Raw genomic sequence first — 22,287 nt, 5'->3', positions numbered from 1 at the left:
CCAGGCGCCTCCCTTAGCAACGGAAACGTCACGCCGCTCGGCATAACGGCCTTGGCGCGGCAAGCCGGGGCTAAGGTGCGTTTCGGGTCCCACCCCTCGCTAGTCCCACCTCCGTAAACCCCGCCCGCCGTCTTTCGGAAGGCTCCTATTGGCCAAGCGTCTCCTCAGCGCCCTTCTCATTGGTCGCCTCCCTCGTTCCCCTCCGTCGGCCGAGCAGTGGACGTGGTAGGGGATGGGGAGGCCGGGGCGGCTGGTGTGGGTCGCCTGCCTAGCCCTGTGGGGCGGCGCCTGCGCCTGGCTGCCCGGGGCCCAAGCCAAGACCATCCAAGGGAGCTTCTCCAGCGCCGCCGCCAGGACCGGGCAGGTGGTGGCGCAGTTCCAGTTCCACGGTGAGGGGCTCCTGGAGGGGCGCGATCCGGCTGTCTTGGCAGCAGGGGTGGGGGGGGCAGCAGGAAGAGCCCTCCTGTCTGATCCCTTCCAGGGCTTTCTGTGGTGACTGCGTAGGAATCCCTGGAGCAGGGGTGGCCAAACTGTGACGCTTTCACATATATTGTGTGGCTCTAGAAGCTCCCGGAGCTTGGAGAAGCATTTGTCTCTTTAAATCACTTCGCCAAGCCAACTGGCAGCTTGGAAAATGCATTTAAAGTTGCTTTCTTTCCACCTCTCCCGCTCTGCATCTATTTCCTTCCTTCCAACATCTGACATTCATGTCTTGTGGCTCTCAAACATCTGACGTTTAGTCTATGTGGCTCTTATGTTAAGCAAGTTTGGCCACCCCTGCACTGGAGGATCCCAACCCACGGGTTGAAGATTTATTTTATTTATTTATATCCCGCCCTCCCTGCCGAAGCCGGCTCAGGGCGACTCACAGAAACAAAATAAAGCAATCAATTTAAAAATAGCATGACATTAATATGACAATTTAAAAAAACAATCATTAAAACAATCTGGTGCTGATAGCATTTGTAGTTGTTTCACTTCCCATAGTGTCAGTATTCTTACATCGCTGGTCTAAAGAAAGGGACAGGTGATATCCAGCGTTCCCTCTAAGCCAGCGGTCACCAGCGTGCCCTCTAAGCTGAGTTAGCATGAGCTAGCTCACAGATTTTTAGCCTCCAGCTCACACATCTTTGTCTTAGCTCAGGAAGCATGACCCCACAGCACAGTAAATTATGCAGTAGCTCACAACTTTATGGCCAGTAGCTCTCAAAGTAGAATTTTTGCTCACAAGACTGCAGCTTAGAGGGAACGTTGGCAGTCCCCAGCCTTTTTGGCACCAGGGACCGGTTTTGTGGAAGACAGTTTTTTCACATACCGGGGGCAGGGGGTGATGGTTTCGGGATGAAACAATTGTTCACTTTATTTCTATTAATTTGGTGTGGTGATTAAGTGTGCGGACTCTTAGCTGGGAGAACTGGGGTTGATTTCCCACTCCTTCACTTGCAGCTGCTGGAATGGCCTTAGGTCAGCTGTAGCTCTCACAGAGTTGTCCTTGAAAGGGCAGCTTCTGTGAGAGCTCTCTCAGCCTCACCCACCTCACAGGGTGTCTGTTGTGGGAGAGGAAGGTAAAGGAGATTGTGAGCCACTCTAAGACTGAAATTTGGAGTTGAGGGCAGAATATAAATCCAGTCTCTTCTTTTTTCTACATTGTAATATATAATTAACTAATTATACAACTCACGGCCCGGTTGTAACACAACATGGCCCAGTACTAGTCCACGGCCCGGGGGTTGGGGACCCCTGCTCTAAGATGTAGAACGGGGGTGCTGAACTCAATTGTTATGAGGGCTGGATCTGACATAAATGAGCCCAAGTTGGGCCAAGCCATGTAGGGCCGGGCTGTATGTGTACCTGTTTCAGATTAGGTAGCAGAAATATAAACTTTATAAAGAACACAAATGCAACTAAAGATTAAAAAAGAAGCAGCTTAAAACATGCTTAAAACATTAGCACTCTTTGGTCTTAAAGATGCTTTCTTTGTGTCTCTCCCATGAGATCCAGGGTACTGGGCAAAGGAAGCTCTGGCTGTTTCCATCCTTCCCCAGGGGGCCAGGAAGGATAGGAGCCTCAGCCAATAGAAAGAAGAGAGGCTTGGCTCAGTAGCTCTGCTGTGCAATTGAGAGAGCCTGGCAAAGCAAGCTCTTCCTTCCTTCCCAAGGGAGGAGCCTCAGCCAATGGAAAAAATAGAGACTTTGTTCTGTAGCTCGTGTTCGGTTGAGCAAGGCTTGCAAAACAAGCTGTGATGCAGAAGGAAGCAAGAGAGGGAGAAGGAAGCAGATGACAGTTGTTTGGGGGCCTGATAGGAGCCCCCGGGGGTCTGATTTGGCCCCTGGGTTGCATGTTTGACACCCCTGCTTGTGAGCAAAAGTTCTGTTTTGTGAGCTACTGGCATTAAAGTTGTGAGCTGCTGCACAAATCAGTGTGCTCTGGGGTCATCCTTCCTGAGCGAAGACAAAAATGTGTGAGCGGGAGGCTAAGCATCTGTGAGCTAGCGCACACTCACTCAGCTGAGAGGGAACACTGGCGATATCCATATCATAGTATATGTTTGTTCAGTTAATGCACTTCTGTCCTGCCTTTTTCCAGAAAAGGATTCAAGGTTGTTTACAAAGAATTAAAAACACTGATGCAATGTATTAGGGAGAGCCCAGATTTGGGGATTCGTCCTCGAGAGCTTTATTTTCTTTAGGACAGACACAATAGCGTCAGAGTCTCTTTTCAAAAAGAAAAAAGGGAAGACTCCCTCTCCTGTTTATTTCAGTGCAGACCCAGACTGCTCAAGGAGTGAGCAGACTGCAGTGAGAAGAAAAGATCCCTCTATAATGCTAAAGGTTCTTTAGAGTCAGGTCTCCCATACCATTCGGTTATTCCTTTGAAAATAGAATACCAGGAAACCCTTTTCATAAATGCAGGGGCGGAATTCTAGCAGGAGCGCCTTTGCATATTAGGCCACACCCCCTGATGTAGCCAATCCTCCAAGACCTTACAAGGCTCTTTTGTGTAAGCTCTTGGAGGATTGGTGACATCAGGGGGGTGTGGCCTAATATGCATAGGAGCTTCTCCTAGAATCTCAACCCGGCATGAATGTATCAGACTTACCTTCATTCCAGAACGTTCTCTGCTTTTGTGAAGTTGTTTATAAAATGATACAAGAGCCCCGTGGCGCAGAGTGTTAAAGCTGCAGTACTGCAGTCCTAAGCGCTGCTCATGACCTGAGTTCGATCCCCAGCAGAAGCTGAGGTTGACTCAGCCTTCCATCCTTCCGAGGTCGGTAAAATGAGTACCCAGCTTGCTGGGGGGAAGGTGTAGATGACTGGGGAAGGCAGTGGCAAACCATCCCGTAAAACGTCTGCCGTGAAAACGTTGTGAAAGCAACATCACCCCAGAGTCAGAAATGACAGGTACTTGCACAGGAGACCTTTCCTTTCCTTGTAAAATGATACCAATCATCAGAGTAGGTATCGCTGGAACGCTGAAGATTAGACGGCAGTGTCCGTTAAGAGACTACTTGCCAGCATGAGCAGAGGCATAGGGAATATGTCTCCTTTCTTTCTGCCTTATCTGTGTAATAGAATCTGACTTCTTTTTAAATATCAAGGTGATTGTGCTCTTCTGTATGTCAGAATCCACAACGTAGCAACAGCCGTCGGGAAGGAAGCCAGGCTTCACCTGTTTCAAGCTCAAGAATGGCAGAAGCTGCAAGAAAGCCTCCCGGGTTACAGCTGTACGGAAAAACTGTCCAAGGCTCCGTTGATAAGTGAGTTGGGGGATGCGCGTCTCATTGCAATGCACGAATGGATCAACACACAGGCTTAAAACCTCCGCTTCTTTCCTTGGTAGAACACCCTTGTGCTGTCCTTTGATGCATGCATGACACCCACATCTTTTCTGAGATGATGCAGGACAACTTTCCATCGCTAGTGACGGTGGTCAGCAGTGATCTTCCATTGGCAATGTTGTGATCTCTTGGCTGCATATTATAGGCAGGGGGAGGAGGATAACTTGATCAATGGGAGCCTCTTTTGGTTGGATCCTTGATATTCATTCCACTAACAGAGGCGCTTTCCTCTAGTGAGAGAACTCTTCACTTGGTGTCAGCAGGGGTGGAATTCTAGCAGGAGCTCCTTTGCATCGTAGGCCACACACCCCTGATGTAGCCAATCCTCCAAGAGCTTACAAAAAAAGAGCCTTGCAAGCTCTTGGAGGATTGGCTACATCAGGGGGTGTGGCCTAATCTGCAAAGGGGCTCCTGCTGGAATTCCACCCCTGGGTGTCAGACACCTTCTGCCAGGAAAGACTCCTTCCACCAGAGGCCGGTGCCTCTACAAGCAAAATGCCTCTTCAGGATCCAACCCTGCAGCTGCTGTTTATTGCTTAAAACCAATAATCTAGATGATTTGAGCACATCTGTGCACGGGTTGTACAGCAACAAAGCATACATTTTGTGTGAGGGTTTGTTGTTGTTGCTACTGCTGTTATTGTAAATCGGGTGGCCAACGGTAGCTCTTCATATGTTTTTTTGCCTACAACTCCCATCAGCCCCAGCCGGCATGGCCAATGGCCAATGGCTGGGGCTGATGGGAGTTGTAGGCAGAAAAACATCTGGAGAGCTACTGTTGGCCACCCCTGTTGTAAATCATCTCAGGATCCCAGAGACAGTTGGTGGGTACAACGGTTTTTTTTAAAAGTCTCCGGCGAATATTTTAATCGCTCTTAAAAATCTAAATTCACCAAATTAGTTTGCTCAGAACTGATCTCATCACACACTGTAACTGATAGAAGAAGATGATATTGGATTTATATCCCGCCCTATACTCTGAATCTCAGGAGTCTCAGAGCGGTCACAATCTCCTCTACTCTCCCCCCCACAACAGGCACCCTGTGAGGTAGGTGGGGCTGAGAGAGCTTTTCACAGCAGCTGCCCTTTCAAGGACAACTCCTGCCAAAGCTATGGCTGACCCAAGGCCATTCCAGCAGCTGCAAATGGAGGAGTGGGGAATCAAAGCCAGTTCTGCCAGATAAGAGTCCATACACTTAACCACTGCACCAAACTGACTCTCTAGGGGCTGGTGTCATTTGCCTAGTGGCATTGCACATTGCAGTTTCCATTAAAAAACGATTGCACTGTTTGTTGGAGAAGAGTCTCATTTTCCCAGGAGTAAAATACTGCATCCAAAGCCACTCCCTGATTGATTCCCCTAGGTCCTATTCTGGAAGCAAAGAAGAGTTGCAGATTTATACTCCACCCTTCTCTCTGAATCAGAGACTCAGAGCGACTTACAGCAGACACCTTGGGAGGTGGGTGGGACTGAGAGGACTCTCACAGCAGCTGCCCTTTCAAGGACAACCTCTGCCAGAGCTATGGCTGACCCAAGGCCATTCCAGCAGGTGCAAGTGGAGGAGTGGGGAATCAAACCCGGTTCTCCCAGAGAAGAGTCCAAACTGACTAGTATTGTGTAAGCGTGCTTTGTATTTGATATCAGCATTCGTTAAGCCTTCTGCGGGAAAATACATATGAAAGCTCATCAAGGAATCCACCAAAAGTGGAGTGGAGTCCCTAGGATGTAGTCATTTCAGCTTTTCTAAGGTTCGCTTGGGAGGGAAGACAGTGTGGTCTAGCTCAGTCTCATCACATCTTAGAAACTAATCAAGGCCAGTGCTTTGAAGGGAGAGCACCAAGGAAGGTTCTGTAGAAGAAGGTCATGGCCAACCAGCTCTGCTTCTCTCTTGCCTTGAAAGCCCCTTGCTGGGGTTGAACATATGAAGCTGCCTTATACTGCATCAGACCCTGGGTCCATCAAAGTCAGTCTTGTCTACTCAGACTGGCAGCGGCTCTCCAGGGTCTCAAGCTGAGGTTTTTCATGCCTACTTGCCTGGACCCTTTTTAGTTGGAGATGCCGGGGATTGAACCTGGGACCTTCTGCTTACCAAGCAGATGCTCTACCGCTGAGCCACCGTCCCTCTTATGGGTTGCCATAAGTCAGCCATGATTTGACTGCACTTTACCCACACACACACAAGATCTGGGTCTGAACTCCTCTCCAAGATTTATCTCTTAAAGTCGTGATTGTGTAACATCCCTTATGACACACAAATATTGGCTGTACAGAACTTACTGTCAGTTCCTGAAGCAGCAGAAAATGTGAGTCCAATGGTTTCCTCAAGACCTAGCAAAATTGACCACGGTATAAACTTCCATAAGTCAAAGCTTACTTGGTCAGATATGTCAAATTAGGTATTTCATGACTCACAAAAAGCTTGCGTGCATGATGTCAGCTTATGTCACAGTCAATTTATGTCACAGTCTATTTACTTGAAGGAGCTGGGCATGTTTAGCCTGGAGAGGAGGTGGCTGAGAGGTGATATGACACCATCTTCAAGTACTTGAAGGGCTGTCATCTAGAAAATGGGGTGGAATTGTTCTCTGTGGCCCCAGAAGGTAGGACCAGAGCCAATGGGTTGAAATTAAGAGTTTCCAACTCAACATTAGGAAGAACCTGACCATTAGAGCAGTTCCTCAGTGGAACAGGCTTCCTCGGGAGGTGGTGGGCTCTCCTCCCTTGGAGGTTTCTGAACAGAGGCTAGATGGCCATCTGACAGCAATAAAGATCCTGTGAATTTAGGTGGAGGTATTTGTGAATTTCCTGCATTGTGCAGGGGGTTGGACTAGATGACCCTGGGGTCCCTTCCAACTCTATGATTCTGTGATGCCCCTGGAGGTTTTTGAAGACAAGAGGCATTCGCTGGCAGATTGCATTGTCTGCCTCTGCGTTGTGACCTTCATGGTCTCCCATCCAAATACTAACCAGGGCTGACCCTGCTTAGCTTCTGAGATTTGACAAGACTGGCCTATCCCAGGTCAGGGTCATGAACGCTTATTCTCTGGGAAATGTGTTGGTCTCTAAAGTGCTACTGGACTTGAGTTTTGTTCAGCTGTTCATCTGAAACTATTCCCTCAACAGCACTGGTCAGGGTCATTCTTAATTTGCGTGTGGTCAAACCAAATTATATCCCAGATGGAAAATATGACATAAAGATCCCTAAGGAGTTTACATAATGTAATTAAATGGATTCTAATAGGCAGCTGTGTTGGTCTGAAGCAGTAGAACAAAATAGGAGTCGATTGCACCTTCAAGACCAACTTAGTTTTATTCAGAATGTAAGCTTTCTGTAAGTAATCGTTCTAATAGTCTGTGTCGGTCATTCAAGATACAGGCAATTCTAATTAAAAACAGTTTTTCTTCTTAATTCCCTTTAAAAAAACCTGGGGACTGTAACTTGGTCCCATTCAGACAATACCATAGCCAATCCAAAGGACAAGTGATAGTTTGCTCCTTGGTTATAATGGCAAACTTTGGTTTGATTCAGGTGGATAGCCGTGTTGATCTGAAGCAGTAGAACAAAGTTTTAGTCCAGCGGCACTTTTAAGACCATGCACACAAAAGCCTATACCCAGAATTGAACTTTGTTGGTCTGAAGGGTGCCACTGAACTCACTGTGGTTTGTCACAAACCTGGAAACAGTTACCGTACTGCACACGAGAAAAAAAGAGGAAGCATATTCTTACCCAGCAGCAAGCCACAATTTTCCACAGAAGTGAGTAGTGGGTCTTTGTTGTGTTCATGTCCTCCTCTAAAATGATTGTTGCCAGCCACCTTACAAAAGGAAAGCATTGCATTGTAGGGGCACGCAGTCAGGTCAAGCAGGGTTCATAGACTTGGAGGGAGGCATTGGCTGTAAAACCAGATCAAAATTTTAGAGATGGGGGGCGGATTGCTATACCTCTGTAGGCCCTAGCTTGAAAGTTTCTTGCTTACTAACGTCTTTTTCTAATCTATAACTGGACATTTTTATTTAAGCAGCTTTTTTGAATTGCTGATTTTGGTCTTGTTTCTCTTGAAGTGAACGTGAACAGCACAGAACAAAATCTGACTGTGTCCCAGATTCCCTATCCAGAAACGTGGTATGTGTTTTACGTTGACAAGTTTACCTGCGCGGAGAACTATGAGCATTCTGAGTCGGAGGACGTTCGGTTTGAAATGGTAATACTAAACCCAGATGCAGCAGGGAATCCGTTAGATCACTTTAGTGCAGGGGAATCTGGTAAGATGTTTTTTCTTGACATTGTGGGTGCGTGTGAGAAACGCAGAAAACCGATGAAATGTTTATAAACTATTTTTCTGGGCAAAGAAAACTTATAGCCTGACTTTGTCCTGTCATCTCATTCTTTATAAGTGGGAAAGGAAACCCCGTGGCTCTTCCTGCTTGGGGAGTGAAGCAGCAGTCATTTCCTGGCTCATCCTCATAGATCAGGGTGGTTTTTTTGTCTGTTAGAATTGTGTTTCCCTTAACGTGAAATATCTTTTTAATTTCATTTGGGCAACTGTTTTAAAGCTTTAAAGCCCCGTGGTGCAGAGTGGTAAAGCTGCAGTACTGCAGTCGGAGCCCTCTGCTCACGACCTGGGTTTGATCCCAGCAAGAGCTGGTTCAGGTAGCCGGCTCCAGGTTGACTCAGCCTTCCATCCTTCTGAGGTCAGTAAAATGAGTAACCGGCTTGCTGGGGGGAAAGTGTATATGACTAAGGAAGGCAATGGCAAACCACCCTATGCAAAGTCTGCCGTGAAAACGTTGTGAAAGCAATGTCACCCCATAGTCGGAAACAACTGGGGCTTGCACAGGGGACTACCTTTACCCTTTTTACTTTCTTTAAAGACAGCAATTTCCATTTCTACACTGCTGGTTTTGGTTATGTTGTTCAATTTTAGCACGAATGTTACTTCGTAATACCTTTACCCCCCCCCCCCCCTAGTTCCAGCCATTAGGACAGCTTTAACAAGAGCCTTTTTAGTTTAAATGAAAGAGTAAGACTGCGTTTGGATGCTTTGTACTGTTCCATTGAAGTCAACCATCCTTTGATATAGTTCTCTTTAAGACTGAAATCTGGAATTTTCCCCCTTTTGTCTCAGAATTCAGTGCCATCTCCCATTTCAATTTACGTTGGTTTCTTCATGGGCTTGGATGCACAAAATTGGTTAATAGGAAAATAGTATAACTCTTTCAGAATCTGAAGTTGTGTCCTGCATGGGGCTGTAGGAGCTAAACAGTGTATCTTCAATGTAGATAAGTCCAGGTGGAGCAGCCATGTTGGTCTAAACCAAATAGGAGTCCAGTAGCATCTTTAAGACCAACAAATGTACGCCCACGAAAGTTTACATTCTGAATAAAACTTTGTTGGTCTTACTGGACTCCTGCTTTGTTCTAGTATCTCTTCAAGTATTGCAGCAGTGACACCTGGTGGTCAGATATCACAGCACAAGGAGCAGAACAAAGTTTGAGTCCAGTGGCATCTTTACAACCCACAGAGTTTTATTCTGGGCATAAGCTTTCGTGCGCTTGAGTATGCATAGAAAAGCCTATATCCATAATAAAACTTGTGCATGGGCACAATTGCTTATACCTTGCACAGAACTTGGTTGGTCTTCAAGGTGCCACTGGACTCAAACTTTGTTCCGCCGCTTCAGGCCAACACGGCTCCCCGCCTGAATCTGGCACAAATACCAGTTGCAGGCCTCTCCAAAATTCCCCCCAGAATTTACTCTCTCTAAGGGTAACCCTAAGACAAAAATAACGACTGGTTTGCGCGACATGCAAAAGTGGTTTGTAACACGTCCCCTGTAGTGGTCAAAGAGACCTGAAATAGTTACGCACGTGACATGGCCCAGCCCAACAAGGTCTCATATATATCAGAGCTGGCCCACACAACAAATAAGTTTGATACCCCTGGTATAAATGGCTCGTACTGTTATCTGCGCTAATGAAACAAATGCTGGGGATGGATCACGTCCGCTCAATGTAATGTCAGCATTTCATCACAGCCGTGCTTCTGTTTGCAAGTCAACCACCGGCAGGAGTTGGGTTTCTTTTTGTTTGATTCCCTGGCAACGCAGGCAAAAATCGTTGTTTTGCTGACCTGGTCGGTATCATGCTTGGTCGCTTTCATGGTATCGTGTGTTGTGATTTGCTGATTCCGCATGAGTTCCTCTTCCTGCAGGCCTCCACGAGTTCTTCTTCCTGCTGGTCCTGGGGTACTTTGTCGCCGCTTGCATCTACGCTCAGTCCTTGTGGCAAACGATCAACAAAGGCGGACCGATGCACATGGTGCTGAAGGTCCTCTCCACCGCGTTGCTGTTGCAGGCCGCCTCGGCTTTTGCTAACTACTTGCACTTCTCAAGGTAGGCTTTAAAGTCTCGGAGTTGAGGACCATGGGCAAAATGCATTGTTTAATATGCAAAAAATATATATATTAAATTTATATGCCGCCCATTCCGCAAGCGGACTCAGGGCGGCTGACGGTCATGTTAAACCCACAATTTCAGTTACAATTTTAAAACAATAAAACGTAACACGAACAGTTGAAAAACTCCATCTTTGGCGATATGCAAGAATTTCGACATGGGCAGATCAGATTGTTTTTGATGACACAGTTCTTCTGATTATCTGTCAGTGGCCCTTTTGATGGTATAACTCAGCAGCGTCGAAGAGGCAGCCTTCTCCCACTTCGTTCTTATAGGCCTGTCGAAAAAGTTCAGTTTTACAGGCCCTGTGGAATTGGGAGAGATCCCGCAGGGCTCTTATGGCCTTTGGGAGAGCATTCCATAGCATTGGTGCTGCCATTGAGAAACCCTAGCCCATGTAGATGCAGCCAATACATACATGCATCTTTAAAGTTCAGCATGATCGAAATTCCAGCTATCGCTAGGGATGCGTGTGCTTTCAGCTCTTGTTTTGAATTTGTGTGCAACCTCTGTAATGGTTCTGTTCCTCCCAGTTTTTTATCATCTGCATTTAGGGCCAGAATTCCTGTCTGCGCTGCTGTCCCTTAAGTAAACTGGTGAAAGGTTGCACAGAAATAAATGATGAGTCCTGAATCCCTAATCCTGATAAGGGATTAGTTTATGAACTGTAGTGTTCTCTCTGTATATTGTTATGTCTGTTATATCTGTATAATGCTACGTTACATCTGTGTATTGCTGTTGTACCTGTATATTGATAGAAGGAGCCCCGTGGTGCAGAGTGGTAAAGCTGCAGTACTGCAGTCCAAGCACTCTGCTCATGACCTGAGTTCAATCCCGGCGGAAGCTGAGTTCAGGTAGCTGTCTCAAGGTGTACTCTGCCTTCCATCCTTCTGAGGTTGGTGAAATGAGTACTCAGTTTGCTGGGGGCGGGGTGGAAGTGTAGATGACTGGGGAAGGCAATGGCAAACCACCCCGTAAAACAAAGCCTGCTGTGAAAACATCATGATGCGACGTCACCCCAGAGTCGGAAACGACTGGTGCTTGCACAGGGGGACTACCTTTACCTTTATCTGTATATTGCAATGTCAGTTACCAATACAAAAAAACCCTCAAAAGAGCCCTCTCCCCATAATGGTGGAGGCCATGGCCTTCACGGGAACTGGGGAAGGGAAAGTCATGGCTGCGTGGGTGGGACTGTGAACATCCAGATTTTACTGCTCACACAACAGTCACTTTAAGCTTTGCTGCCATCCATCCCAAGATATTGTAAAGAAGAATGTTGGAGAAGGATCATAGAAAAAATAAGCACCATGATGCTGCAAGAAAGCTGGGGCGGGGGATGCTTTCCAGTACCCGGGACAGCCCGTAAAAAAGTCTGACGTAAAAACGTTGTGATGCAATGTCACCCCAGAGTTGGATACGACTGGTGCTTGCACAAGGGACCAGAATGTATACATTATAGCTGTGATCACACACACTAAATGATGCCCTTTAAATCCATCACACACGCTAAATGATGCCCTTTAACTCCATCACACACGCTGAATGATGCCCTTTAACTCCATCACACACGCTGAATGATGCCCTTTAACTCCATCACACACGCTGAATGATGCCCTTTAAATCCATCACACACGCTGAATGATGCCCTTTAAATCCATCACACACGGTGAATGATGCCCTTTAAATCCATCACACACGCTGAATGATGCCCTTTAAATCCATCACACACGCTGAATGATGCCCTTTAAATCCATCACACACGCTGAATGATGCCCTTTAAATCCACCACACACGCTGAATGATGCCCTTTAAATCCATCACACACGCTGAATGATGCCCTTTAACTCCATCACACACGCTGAATGATGCCCTTTAACTCCATCACACACGCTGAATGATGCCCTTTAACTCCATCACACACGCTGAATGATGCCCTTTAACTCCATCACACACGCTGAATGATGCCCTTTAACTCCATCACACACGCTGAATGATGCCCTTTAAATCCATCACACACGCTGAATGATGCCCTTTAACTCCATCACACACGCTGAATTATGCCCTTTAACTCCATCACACACGCTGAGTGATGCCCTTTAACTCCATCACACACGCTGACGGGTGCCCTTTAACTCCACCACACACGCTGACGGGTGCCCTTTAACTCCACCACACACGCTGAAGGGTGCCCTTTAACTCCACCACACACGCTGAAGGGTGCCCTTTAACTCCACCACACACGCTGAAGGGTGCCCTTTAACTCCACCACACACGCTGAGTGATGCCCTTTAACTCCATCACACACGCTGAGTGATGCCCTTTAACTCCATCACACACGCTGAGTGATGCCCTTTAACTCCATCACACACGCTGAGTGATGCCCTTTAACTCCATCACACACGCTGAGTGATGCCCTTTAACTCCATCACACACGCTGAGTGATGCCCTTTAACTCCATCACACACGCTGAGTGATGCCCTTTAACTCCATCACACACGCTGAGTGATGCCCTTTAACTCCATCACACACGCTGAGTGATGCCCTTTAACTCCATCACACACGCTGAGTGATGCCCTTTAACTCCATCACACACGCTGAGTGATGCCCTTTAACTCCATCACACACGCTGAGTGATGCCCTTTAACTCCATCACACACGCTGAAGGATGCCCTTTAACTCCAGCACACACGCTGAAGGATGCCCTTTAACTCCAGCACACACGCTGAAGGGTGCCCTTTAACTCCATCACACACGCTGAGTGATGCCCTTTAACTCCATCACACACGCTGAAGGATGCCCTTTAACTCCATCACACACGCTGAAGGATGCCCTTTAACTCCACCACACACGCTGAAGGATGCCCTTTAACTCCACCACACACGCTGAAGGATGCCCTTTAACTCCATCACACACGCTGAAGGATGCCCTTTAACTCCATCACACACGCTGAGTGACGCCCTTTAACTCCATCACACACGCTGAGTGACGCCCTTTAACTCCATCACACACGCTGAGTGACGCCCTTTAACTCCATCACACACGCTGAGTGACGCCCTTTAACTCCATCACACACGCTGAGTGACGCCCTTTAACTCCATCACACACGCTGAGTGACGCCCTTTAACTCCATCACACACGCTGAGTGACGCCCTTTAACTCCATCACACACGCTGAGTGATGCCCTTTAACTCCATCACACACGCTGACGGGCGCCCTTTAACTCCACCACACACGCTGACGGGCGCCCTTTAACTCCACCACACACGCTGAGTGATGCCCTTTAACTCCACCACACACGCTGAAGGATGCCCTTTAACTCCACCACACACGCTGAAGGATGCCCTTTAACTCCATCACACACGCTGAAGGACGCCCTTTAACTCCATCACACACGCTGAAGGACGCCCTTTAACTCCACCACACACGCCGAAGGGTGCCCTTTAACTCCATCACACACGCTGAGTGACGCCCTTTAACTCCATCACACACGCTGAAGGGTGCCCTTTAACTCCACCACACACGCCGAAGGGTGCCCTTTAACTCCACCACACACGCCGAAGGGTGCCCTTTAACTCCACCACACACGCCGAAGGGTGCCCTTTAACTCCACCACACACGCCGAAGGGTGCCCTTTAACTCCACCACACACGCCGAAGGGTGCCCTTTAACTCCACCACACACGCCGAAGGGTGCCCTTTAACTCCACCACACACGCCGAAGGGTGCCCTTTAACTCCACCACACACGCCGAAGGGTGCCCTTTAACTCCACCACACACGCCGAAGGGTGCCCTTTAACTCCACCACACACGCCGAAGGGTGCTTTTTAACTCCACCACACACGCCGAAGGGTGCCCTTTAACTCCACCACACACGCCGAAGGGTGCCCTTTAACTCCACCACACACGCCGAAGGGTGCCCTTTAACTCCACCACACACGCCGAAGGGTGCCCTTTAACTCCACCACACACGCCGAAGGGTGCCCTTTAACTCCACCACACACGCTGAGTGACGCCCTTTAACTCCACCACACACGCTGAGTGACGCCCTTTAACTCCATCACACACGCTGAGTGACGCCCTTTAACTCCATCACACACGCTGAGTGACGCCCTTTAACTCCATCACACACGCTGAGTGACGCCCTTTAACTCCATCACACACGCTGAGTGACGCCCTTTAACTCCATCACACACGCTGAGTGACGCCCTTTAACTCCATCACACACGCTGAGTGACGCCCTTTAACTCCATCACACACGCTGAGTGACGCCCTTTAACTCCATCACACACGCTGAGTGACGCCCTTTAACTCCATCACACACGCTGAGTGACGCCCTTTAACTCCATCACACACGCTGAGTGACGCCCTTTAACTCCATCACACACGCTGAGTGATGCCCTTTAACTCCATCACACACGCCGAAGGGTGCCCTTTAACTCCACCACACACGCCGAAGGGTGCCCTTTAACTCCACCACACACGCCGAAGGGTGCCCTTTAACTCCACCACACACGCCGAAGGGTGCCCTTTAACTCCACCACACACGCTGAGTGACGCCCTTTAACTCCACCACACACGCTGAGTGACGCCCTTTAACTCCATCACACACGCTGAGTGACGCCCTTTAACTCCATCACACACGCTGAGTGACGCCCTTTAACTCCATCACACACGCTGAGTGACGCCCTTTAACTCCATCACACACGCTGAGTGACGCCCTTTAACTCCATCACACACGCTGAGTGACGCCCTTTAACTCCATCACACACGCTGAGTGACGCCCTTTAACTCCATCACACACGCTGAGTGACGCCCTTTAACTCCATCACACACGCTGAGTGACGCCCTTTAACTCCATCACACACGCTGAGTGACGCCCTTTAACTCCATCACACACGCTGAGTGATGCCCTTTAACTCCATCACACACGCGGAAGGGTGCCCTTTAACTCCAGCACACACGCCGAAGGGTGCCCTTTAACTCCACCACACACGCCGAAGGGTGCCCTTTAACTCCACCACACACGCCGAAGGGTGCCCTTTAACTCCACCACACACGCTGAAGGATGCCCTTTAACTCCACCACACACGCTGAAGGATGCCCTTTAACTCCATCACACACGCTGAGTGACGCCCTTTAACTCCATCACACACGCTGAGTGACGCCCTTTAACTCCACCACACACGCTGAGTGACGCCCTTTAACTCCACCACACACGCTGAGTGACGCCCTTTAACTCCACCACACACGCCGAAGGGTGCCCTTTAACTCCACCACACACGCCGAAGGGTGCCCTTTAACTCCACCACACACGCCGAAGGGCGCCCTTTAACTCCACCACACACGCCGAAGGGCGCCCTTTAACTCCACCACACACGCCGAAGGGCGCCCTTTAACTCCACCACACACGCCGAAGGGCGCCCTTTAACTCCACCACACACGCCGAAGGGCGCCCTTTAACTCCACCACACACGCCGACGGGCGCCCTTTAACTCCACCACACACGCCGACGGGCGCCCTTTAACTCCACCACACACGCCGACGGGCGCCCTTTAACTCCACCACACACGCCGAAGGGCGCCCTATAACTCCACCACACACGCCGAAGGGTGCCCTTTAACTCCACCACACACGCCGAAGGGCGCCCTTTAACTCCACCACACACGCCGAAGGGCGCCCTTTAACTCCACCACACACGCCGAAGGGCGCCCTTTAACTCCACCACAAACGCCGAAGGGCGCCCTTTAACTCCACCACACACGCCGAAGGGCGCCCTTTAACTCCACCACACACGCCGAAGGGCGCCCTTTAACTCCACCACACACGCCGACGGGCGCCCTTTAACTCCACCACACACGCCGACGGGCGCCCTTTAACTCCACCACACACGCTGACGGGCGCCCTTTAACTCCACCACACACGCTGACGGGCGCCCTTTAACTCCACCACACACGCTGAGTGATGCCCTTTAACTCCACCACACACGCCGAAGGGCGCCCTTTAACTCCACCACACACGCCGAAGGGCGCCCTTTAACTCCACCACACACGCCGAAGGGCGCCCTTTAACTCCACCACACACGCCGAAGGGCGCCCTTTAACTCCACCACAAACGCCGAAGGGCGCCCTTTAACTCCACCACACACGCCGAAGGGCGCCCTTTAACTCCACCACACACGCCGAAGGGCGCCCTTTAACTCCACCACACACGCCGACGGGCGCCCTTTAACTCCACCACACACGCCGACGGGCGCCCTTTAACTCCACCACACACGCTGACGGGCGCCCTTTAACTCCACCACACACGCTGACGGGCGCCCTTTAACTCCACCACACACGCTGAGTGATGCCCTTTAACTCCACCACACACGCTGAAGGATGCCCTTTAACTCCACCACACACGCTGAAGGACGCCCTTTAACTCCATCACACACGCTGAAGGACGCCCTTTAACTCCATCACACACGCTGAGTGACGCCCTTTAACTCCATCACACACGCTGAGTGACGCCCTTTAACTCCACCACACACGCCGAAGGGTGCCCTTTAACTCCACCACACACGCCGAAGGGTGCCCTTTAACTCCACCACACACGCCGAAGGGTGCCCTTTAACTCCACCACACACGCCGAAGGGTGCCCTTTAACTCCACCACACACGCCGAAGGGTGCCCTTTAACTCCACCACACACGCCGAAGGGTGCCCTTTAACTCCACCACACACGCCGAAGGGTGCCCTTTAACTCCACCCCACACGCCGAAGGGTGCCCTTTAACTCCACCACACACGCCGAAGGGTGCCCTTTAACTCCACCACACACGCCGAAGGGTGCCCTTTAACTCCATCACACACGCTGAATGATGCCCTTTAACTCCACCACACACGCTGAATGATGCCCTTTAACTCCATCACACACGCTGAATGATGCCCTTTAACTCCATCACACACGCTGAATGATGCCCTTTAACTCCATCACACACGCTGAATGATGCCCTTTAACTCCATCACACACGCTGAATGATGCCCTTTAACTCCATCACACACGCTGAGTGATGCCCTTTAACTCCATCACACACGCTGAGTGATGCCCTTTAACTCCACCACACACGCTGACGGGTGCCCTTTAACTCCACCACACACGCTGACGGGTGCCCTTTAACTCCACCACACACGCTGACGGGTGCCCTTTAACTCCACCACACACGCTGAAGGGTGCCCTTTAACTCCACCACACACGCTGAAGGGTGCCCTTTAACTCCACCACACACGCTGAAGGGTGCCCTTTAACTCCATCGCACACGCTGAGTGATGCCCTTTAACTCCATCACACACGCTGAGTGATGCCCTTTAACTCCATCACACACGCTGAGTGATGCCCTTTAACTCCATCACACACGCTGAGTGATGCCCTTTAACTCCATCACACACGCTGAGTGATGCCCTTTAACTCCATCACACACGCTGAGTGATGCCCTTTAACTCCATCACACACGCTGAGTGATGCCCTTTAACTCCATCACACACGCTGAGTGATGCCCTTTAACTCCATCACACACGCTGAGTGATGCCCTTTAACTCCATCACACACGCTGAGTGATGCCCTTTAACTCCAGCACACACGCTGAAGGATGCCCTTTAACTCCAGCACACACGCTGAAGGATGCCCTTTAACTCCAGCACACACGCTGAAGGATGCCCTTTAACTCCAGCACACACGCTGAGTGATGCCCTTTAACTCCAGCACATACGCTGAGTGATGCCCTTTAACTCCATCACACACGCTGAAGGATGCCCTTTAACTCCATCACACACGCTGAAGGGTGCCCTTTAACTCCATCACACACGCTGAAGGGTGCCCTTTAACTCCATCACACACGCTGAAGGGTGCCCTTTAACTCCATCACACACGCTGAAGGGTGCCCTTTAACTCCATCACACACGCTGAAGGATGCCCTTTAACTCCACCACACACGCTGAAGGATGCCCTTTAACTCCACCACACACGCTGAAGGATGCCCTTTAACTCCACCACACACGCTGAAGGATGCCCTTTAACTCCATCACACACGCTGAGTGACGCCCTTTAACTCCATCACACACGCTGAGTGACGCCCTTTAACTCCATCACACACGCTGAGTGACGCCCTTTAACTCCATCACACACGCTGAGTGACGCCCTTTAACTCCATCACACACGCTGAGTGACGCCCTTTAACTCCATCACACACGCTGAGTGACGCCCTTTAACTCCATCACACACGCTGAGTGACGCCCTTTAACTCCATCACACACGCTGAGTGATGCCCTTTAACTCCATCACACACGCTGACGGGCGCCCTTTAACTCCACCACACACGCTGACGGGCGCCCTTTAACTCCACCACACACGCTGAGTGATGCCCTTTAACTCCACCACACACGCTGAAGGATGCCCTTTAACTCCACCACACACGCTGAAGGATGCCCTTTAACTCCAGCACACACGCTGAAGGATGCCCTTTAACTCCAGCACACACGCTGAAGGATGCCCTTTAACTCCAGCACATACGCTGAGTGATGCCCTTTAACTCCATCACACACGCTGAGTGATGCCCTTTAACTCCATCACACACGCTGAAGGATGCCCTTTAACTCCATCACACACGCTGAAGGGTGCCCTTTAACTCCAGCACACACGCTGAAGGGTGCCCTTTAACTCCAGCACACACGCTGAAGGGTGCCCTTTAACTCCATCACACACGCTGAGTGATGCCCTTTAACTCCATCACACACGCTGAAGGATGCCCTTTAACTCCATCACACACGCTGAAGGATGCCCTTTAACTCCACCACACACGCTGAAGGATGCCCTTTAACTCCACCACACACGCTGAAGGATGCCCTTTAACTCCATCACACACGCTGAAGGATGCCCTTTAACTCCATCACACACGCTGAGTGACGCCCTTTAACTCCATCACACACGCTGAGTGACGCCCTTTAACTCCATCACACACGCTGAGTGACGCCCTTTAACTCCATCACACACGCTGAGTGACGCCCTTTAACTCCATCACACACGCTGAGTGACGCCCTTTAACTCCATCACACACGCTGAGTGATGCCCTTTAACTCCATCACACACGCTGACGGGCGCCCTTTAACTCCACCACACACGCTGACGGGCGCCCTTTAACTCCACCACACACGCTGAGTGATGCCCTTTAACTCCACCACACACGCTGAAGGATGCCCTTTAACTCCACCACACACGCTGAAGGATGCCCTTTAACTCCATCACACACGCTGAAGGACGCCCTTTAACTCCATCACACACGCTGAAGGACGCCCTTTAACTCCACCACACACGCCGAAGGGTGCCCTTTAACTCCATCACACACGCTGAGTGACGCCCTTTAACTCCATCACACACGCCGAAGGGTGCCCTTTAACTCCACCACACACGCCGAAGGGTGCCCTTTAACTCCACCACACACGCCGAAGGGTGCCCTTTAACTCCACCACACACGCCGAAGGGTGCCCTTTAACTCCACCACACACGCCGAAGGGTGCCCTTTAACTCCACCACACACGCCGAAGGGTGCCCTTTAACTCCACCACACACGCCGAAGGGTGCCCTTTAACTCCACCACACACGCCGAAGGGTGCCCTTTAACTCCACCACACACGCCGAAGGGTGCCCTTTAACTCCACCACACACGCCGAAGGGTGCCCTTTAACTCCACCACACACGCCGAAGGGTGCCCTTTAACTCCACCACACACGCCGAAGGGTGCCCTTTAACTCCACCACACACGCCGAAGGGTGCCCTTTAACTCCACCACACACGCCGAAGGGTGCCCTTTAACTCCACCACACACGCCGAAGGGTGCCCTTTAACTCCACCACACACGCCGAAGGGTGCCCTTTAACTCCACCACACACGCCGAAGGGTGCCCTTTAACTCCACCACACACGCCGAAGGGTGCCCTTTAACTCCACCACACACGCCGAAGGGTGCCCTTTAACTCCACCACACACGCCGAAGGGTGCCCTTTAACTCCACCACACACGCCGAAGGGTGCCCTTTAACTCCACCACACACGCCGAAGGGTGCCCTTTAACTCCACCACACACGCCGAAGGGTGCCCTTTAACTCCATCACACACGCCGAAGGGTGCCCTTTAACTCCACCACACACGCCGAAGGGTGCCCTTTAACTCCACCACACACGCTGAGTGACGCCCTTTAACTCCACCACACACGCTGAGTGACGCCCTTTAACTCCACCACACACGCTGAGTGACGCCCTTTAACTCCATCACACACGCTGAATGATGCCCTTTAACTCCATCACACACGCTGAGTGACGCCCTTTAACTCCATCACACACGCTGAGTGACGCCCTTTAACTCCATCACACACGCTGAGTGACGCCCTTTAACTCCATCACACACGCTGAGTGACGCCCTTTAACTCCATCACACACGCTGAGTGACGCCCTTTAACTCCATCACACACGCTGAGTGACGCCCTTTAACTCCATCACACACGCTGAGTGATGCCCTTTAACTCCATCACACACGCTGAAGGGTGCCCTTTAACTCCAGCACACACGCCGAAGGGTGCCCTTTAACTCCACCACACACGCCGAAGGGTGCCCTTTAACTCCACCACACACGCCGAAGGGTGCCCTTTAACTCCACCACACACGCCGAAGGATGCCCTTTAACTCCACCACACACGCTGAAGGATGCCCTTTAACTCCATCACACACGCTGAGTGACGCCCTTTAACTCCATCACACACGCTGAGTGACGCCCTTTAACTCCATCACACACGCTGAGTGACGCCCTTTAACTCCATCACACACGCTGAGTGACGCCCTTTAACTCCACCACACACGCTGAGTGACGCCCTTTAACTCCACCACACACGCTGAGTGACGCCCTTTAACTCCACCACACACGCCGAAGGGTGCCCTTTAACTCCACCACACACGCCGAAGGGTGCCCTTTAACTCCACCACACACACCAAAGGGCGCCCTTTAACTCCACCACACACGCCGAAGGGCGCCCTTTAACTCCACCACACACGCCGAAGGGCGCCCTTTAACTCCACCACACACGCCGACGGGCGCCCTTTAACTCCACCACACACGCCGACGGGCGCCCTTTAACTCCACCACACACGCCGACGGGCGCCCTTTAACTCCACCACACACGCTGACGGGCGCCCTTTAACTCCACCACACACGCTGACGGGCGCCCTTTAACTCCACCACACACGCTGACGGGCGCCCTTTAACTCCACCACACACGCTGAGTGATGCCCTTTAACTCCACCACACACGCTGAGTGATGCCCTTTAACTCCACCACACACGCTGAAGGACGCCCTTTAACTCCATCACACACGCTGAAGGACGCCCTTTAACTCCATCACACACGCTGAAGGACGCCCTTTAACTCCATCACACACGCTGAGTGACGCCCTTTAACTCCACCACACACGCTGAGTGACGCCCTTTAACTCCACCACACACGCCGAAGGGTGCCCTTTAACTCCACCACACACGCCGAAGGGTGCCCTTTAACTCCACCACACACGCCGAAGGGTGCCCTTTAACTCCACCACACACGCCGAAGGGTGCCCTTTAACTCCACCACACACGCCGAAGGGTGCCCTTTAACTCCACCACACACGCCGAAGGGTGCCCTTTAACTCCACCACACACGCCGAAGGGTGCCCTTTAACTCCACCACACACGCCGAAGGGTGCCCTTTAACTCCACCACACACGCCGAAGGGTGCCCTTTAACTCCACCACACACGCCGAAGGGTGCCCTTTAACTCCACCACACACGCCGAAGGGTGCCCTTTAACTCCACCACACACGCCGAAGGGTGCCCTTTAACTCCACCACACACGCCGAAGGGTGCCCTTTAACTCCACCACACACGCTGAAGGGTGCCCTTTAACTCCACCACACACGCTGAAGGGTGCCCTTTAAC

General features: G+C 50.9%; 1 protein-coding gene across 1 annotated transcript in view; it reads left to right on the top strand.

Annotated features, from left to right (window-relative positions):
- The first annotated feature begins 201 nt into the window (after nucleotides 1–201).
- GPR180 (G protein-coupled receptor 180) overlaps nucleotides 202–22,287 on the top strand; it is a 130,849-nt gene continuing 108,763 nt past the window's right edge. The window contains exons 1-4 of the mRNA XM_060233616.1: nucleotides 202–389; nucleotides 3,599–3,757; nucleotides 7,903–8,103; nucleotides 10,052–10,232. Coding sequence (XP_060089599.1) covers nucleotides 233–389; nucleotides 3,599–3,757; nucleotides 7,903–8,103; nucleotides 10,052–10,232 — 698 coding nt within the window. The 5' untranslated portion in view covers nucleotides 202–232. The remainder of the gene's footprint in view (nucleotides 390–3,598; nucleotides 3,758–7,902; nucleotides 8,104–10,051; nucleotides 10,233–22,287) is intronic.

Source organism: Heteronotia binoei, chromosome 3, assembly GCF_032191835.1.
Source record: "Heteronotia binoei isolate CCM8104 ecotype False Entrance Well chromosome 3, APGP_CSIRO_Hbin_v1, whole genome shotgun sequence".
NCBI lineage: Eukaryota > Metazoa > Chordata > Lepidosauria > Squamata > Gekkonidae > Heteronotia > Heteronotia binoei.
This window is presented reverse-complemented; position numbering and strand designations above follow the sequence as displayed.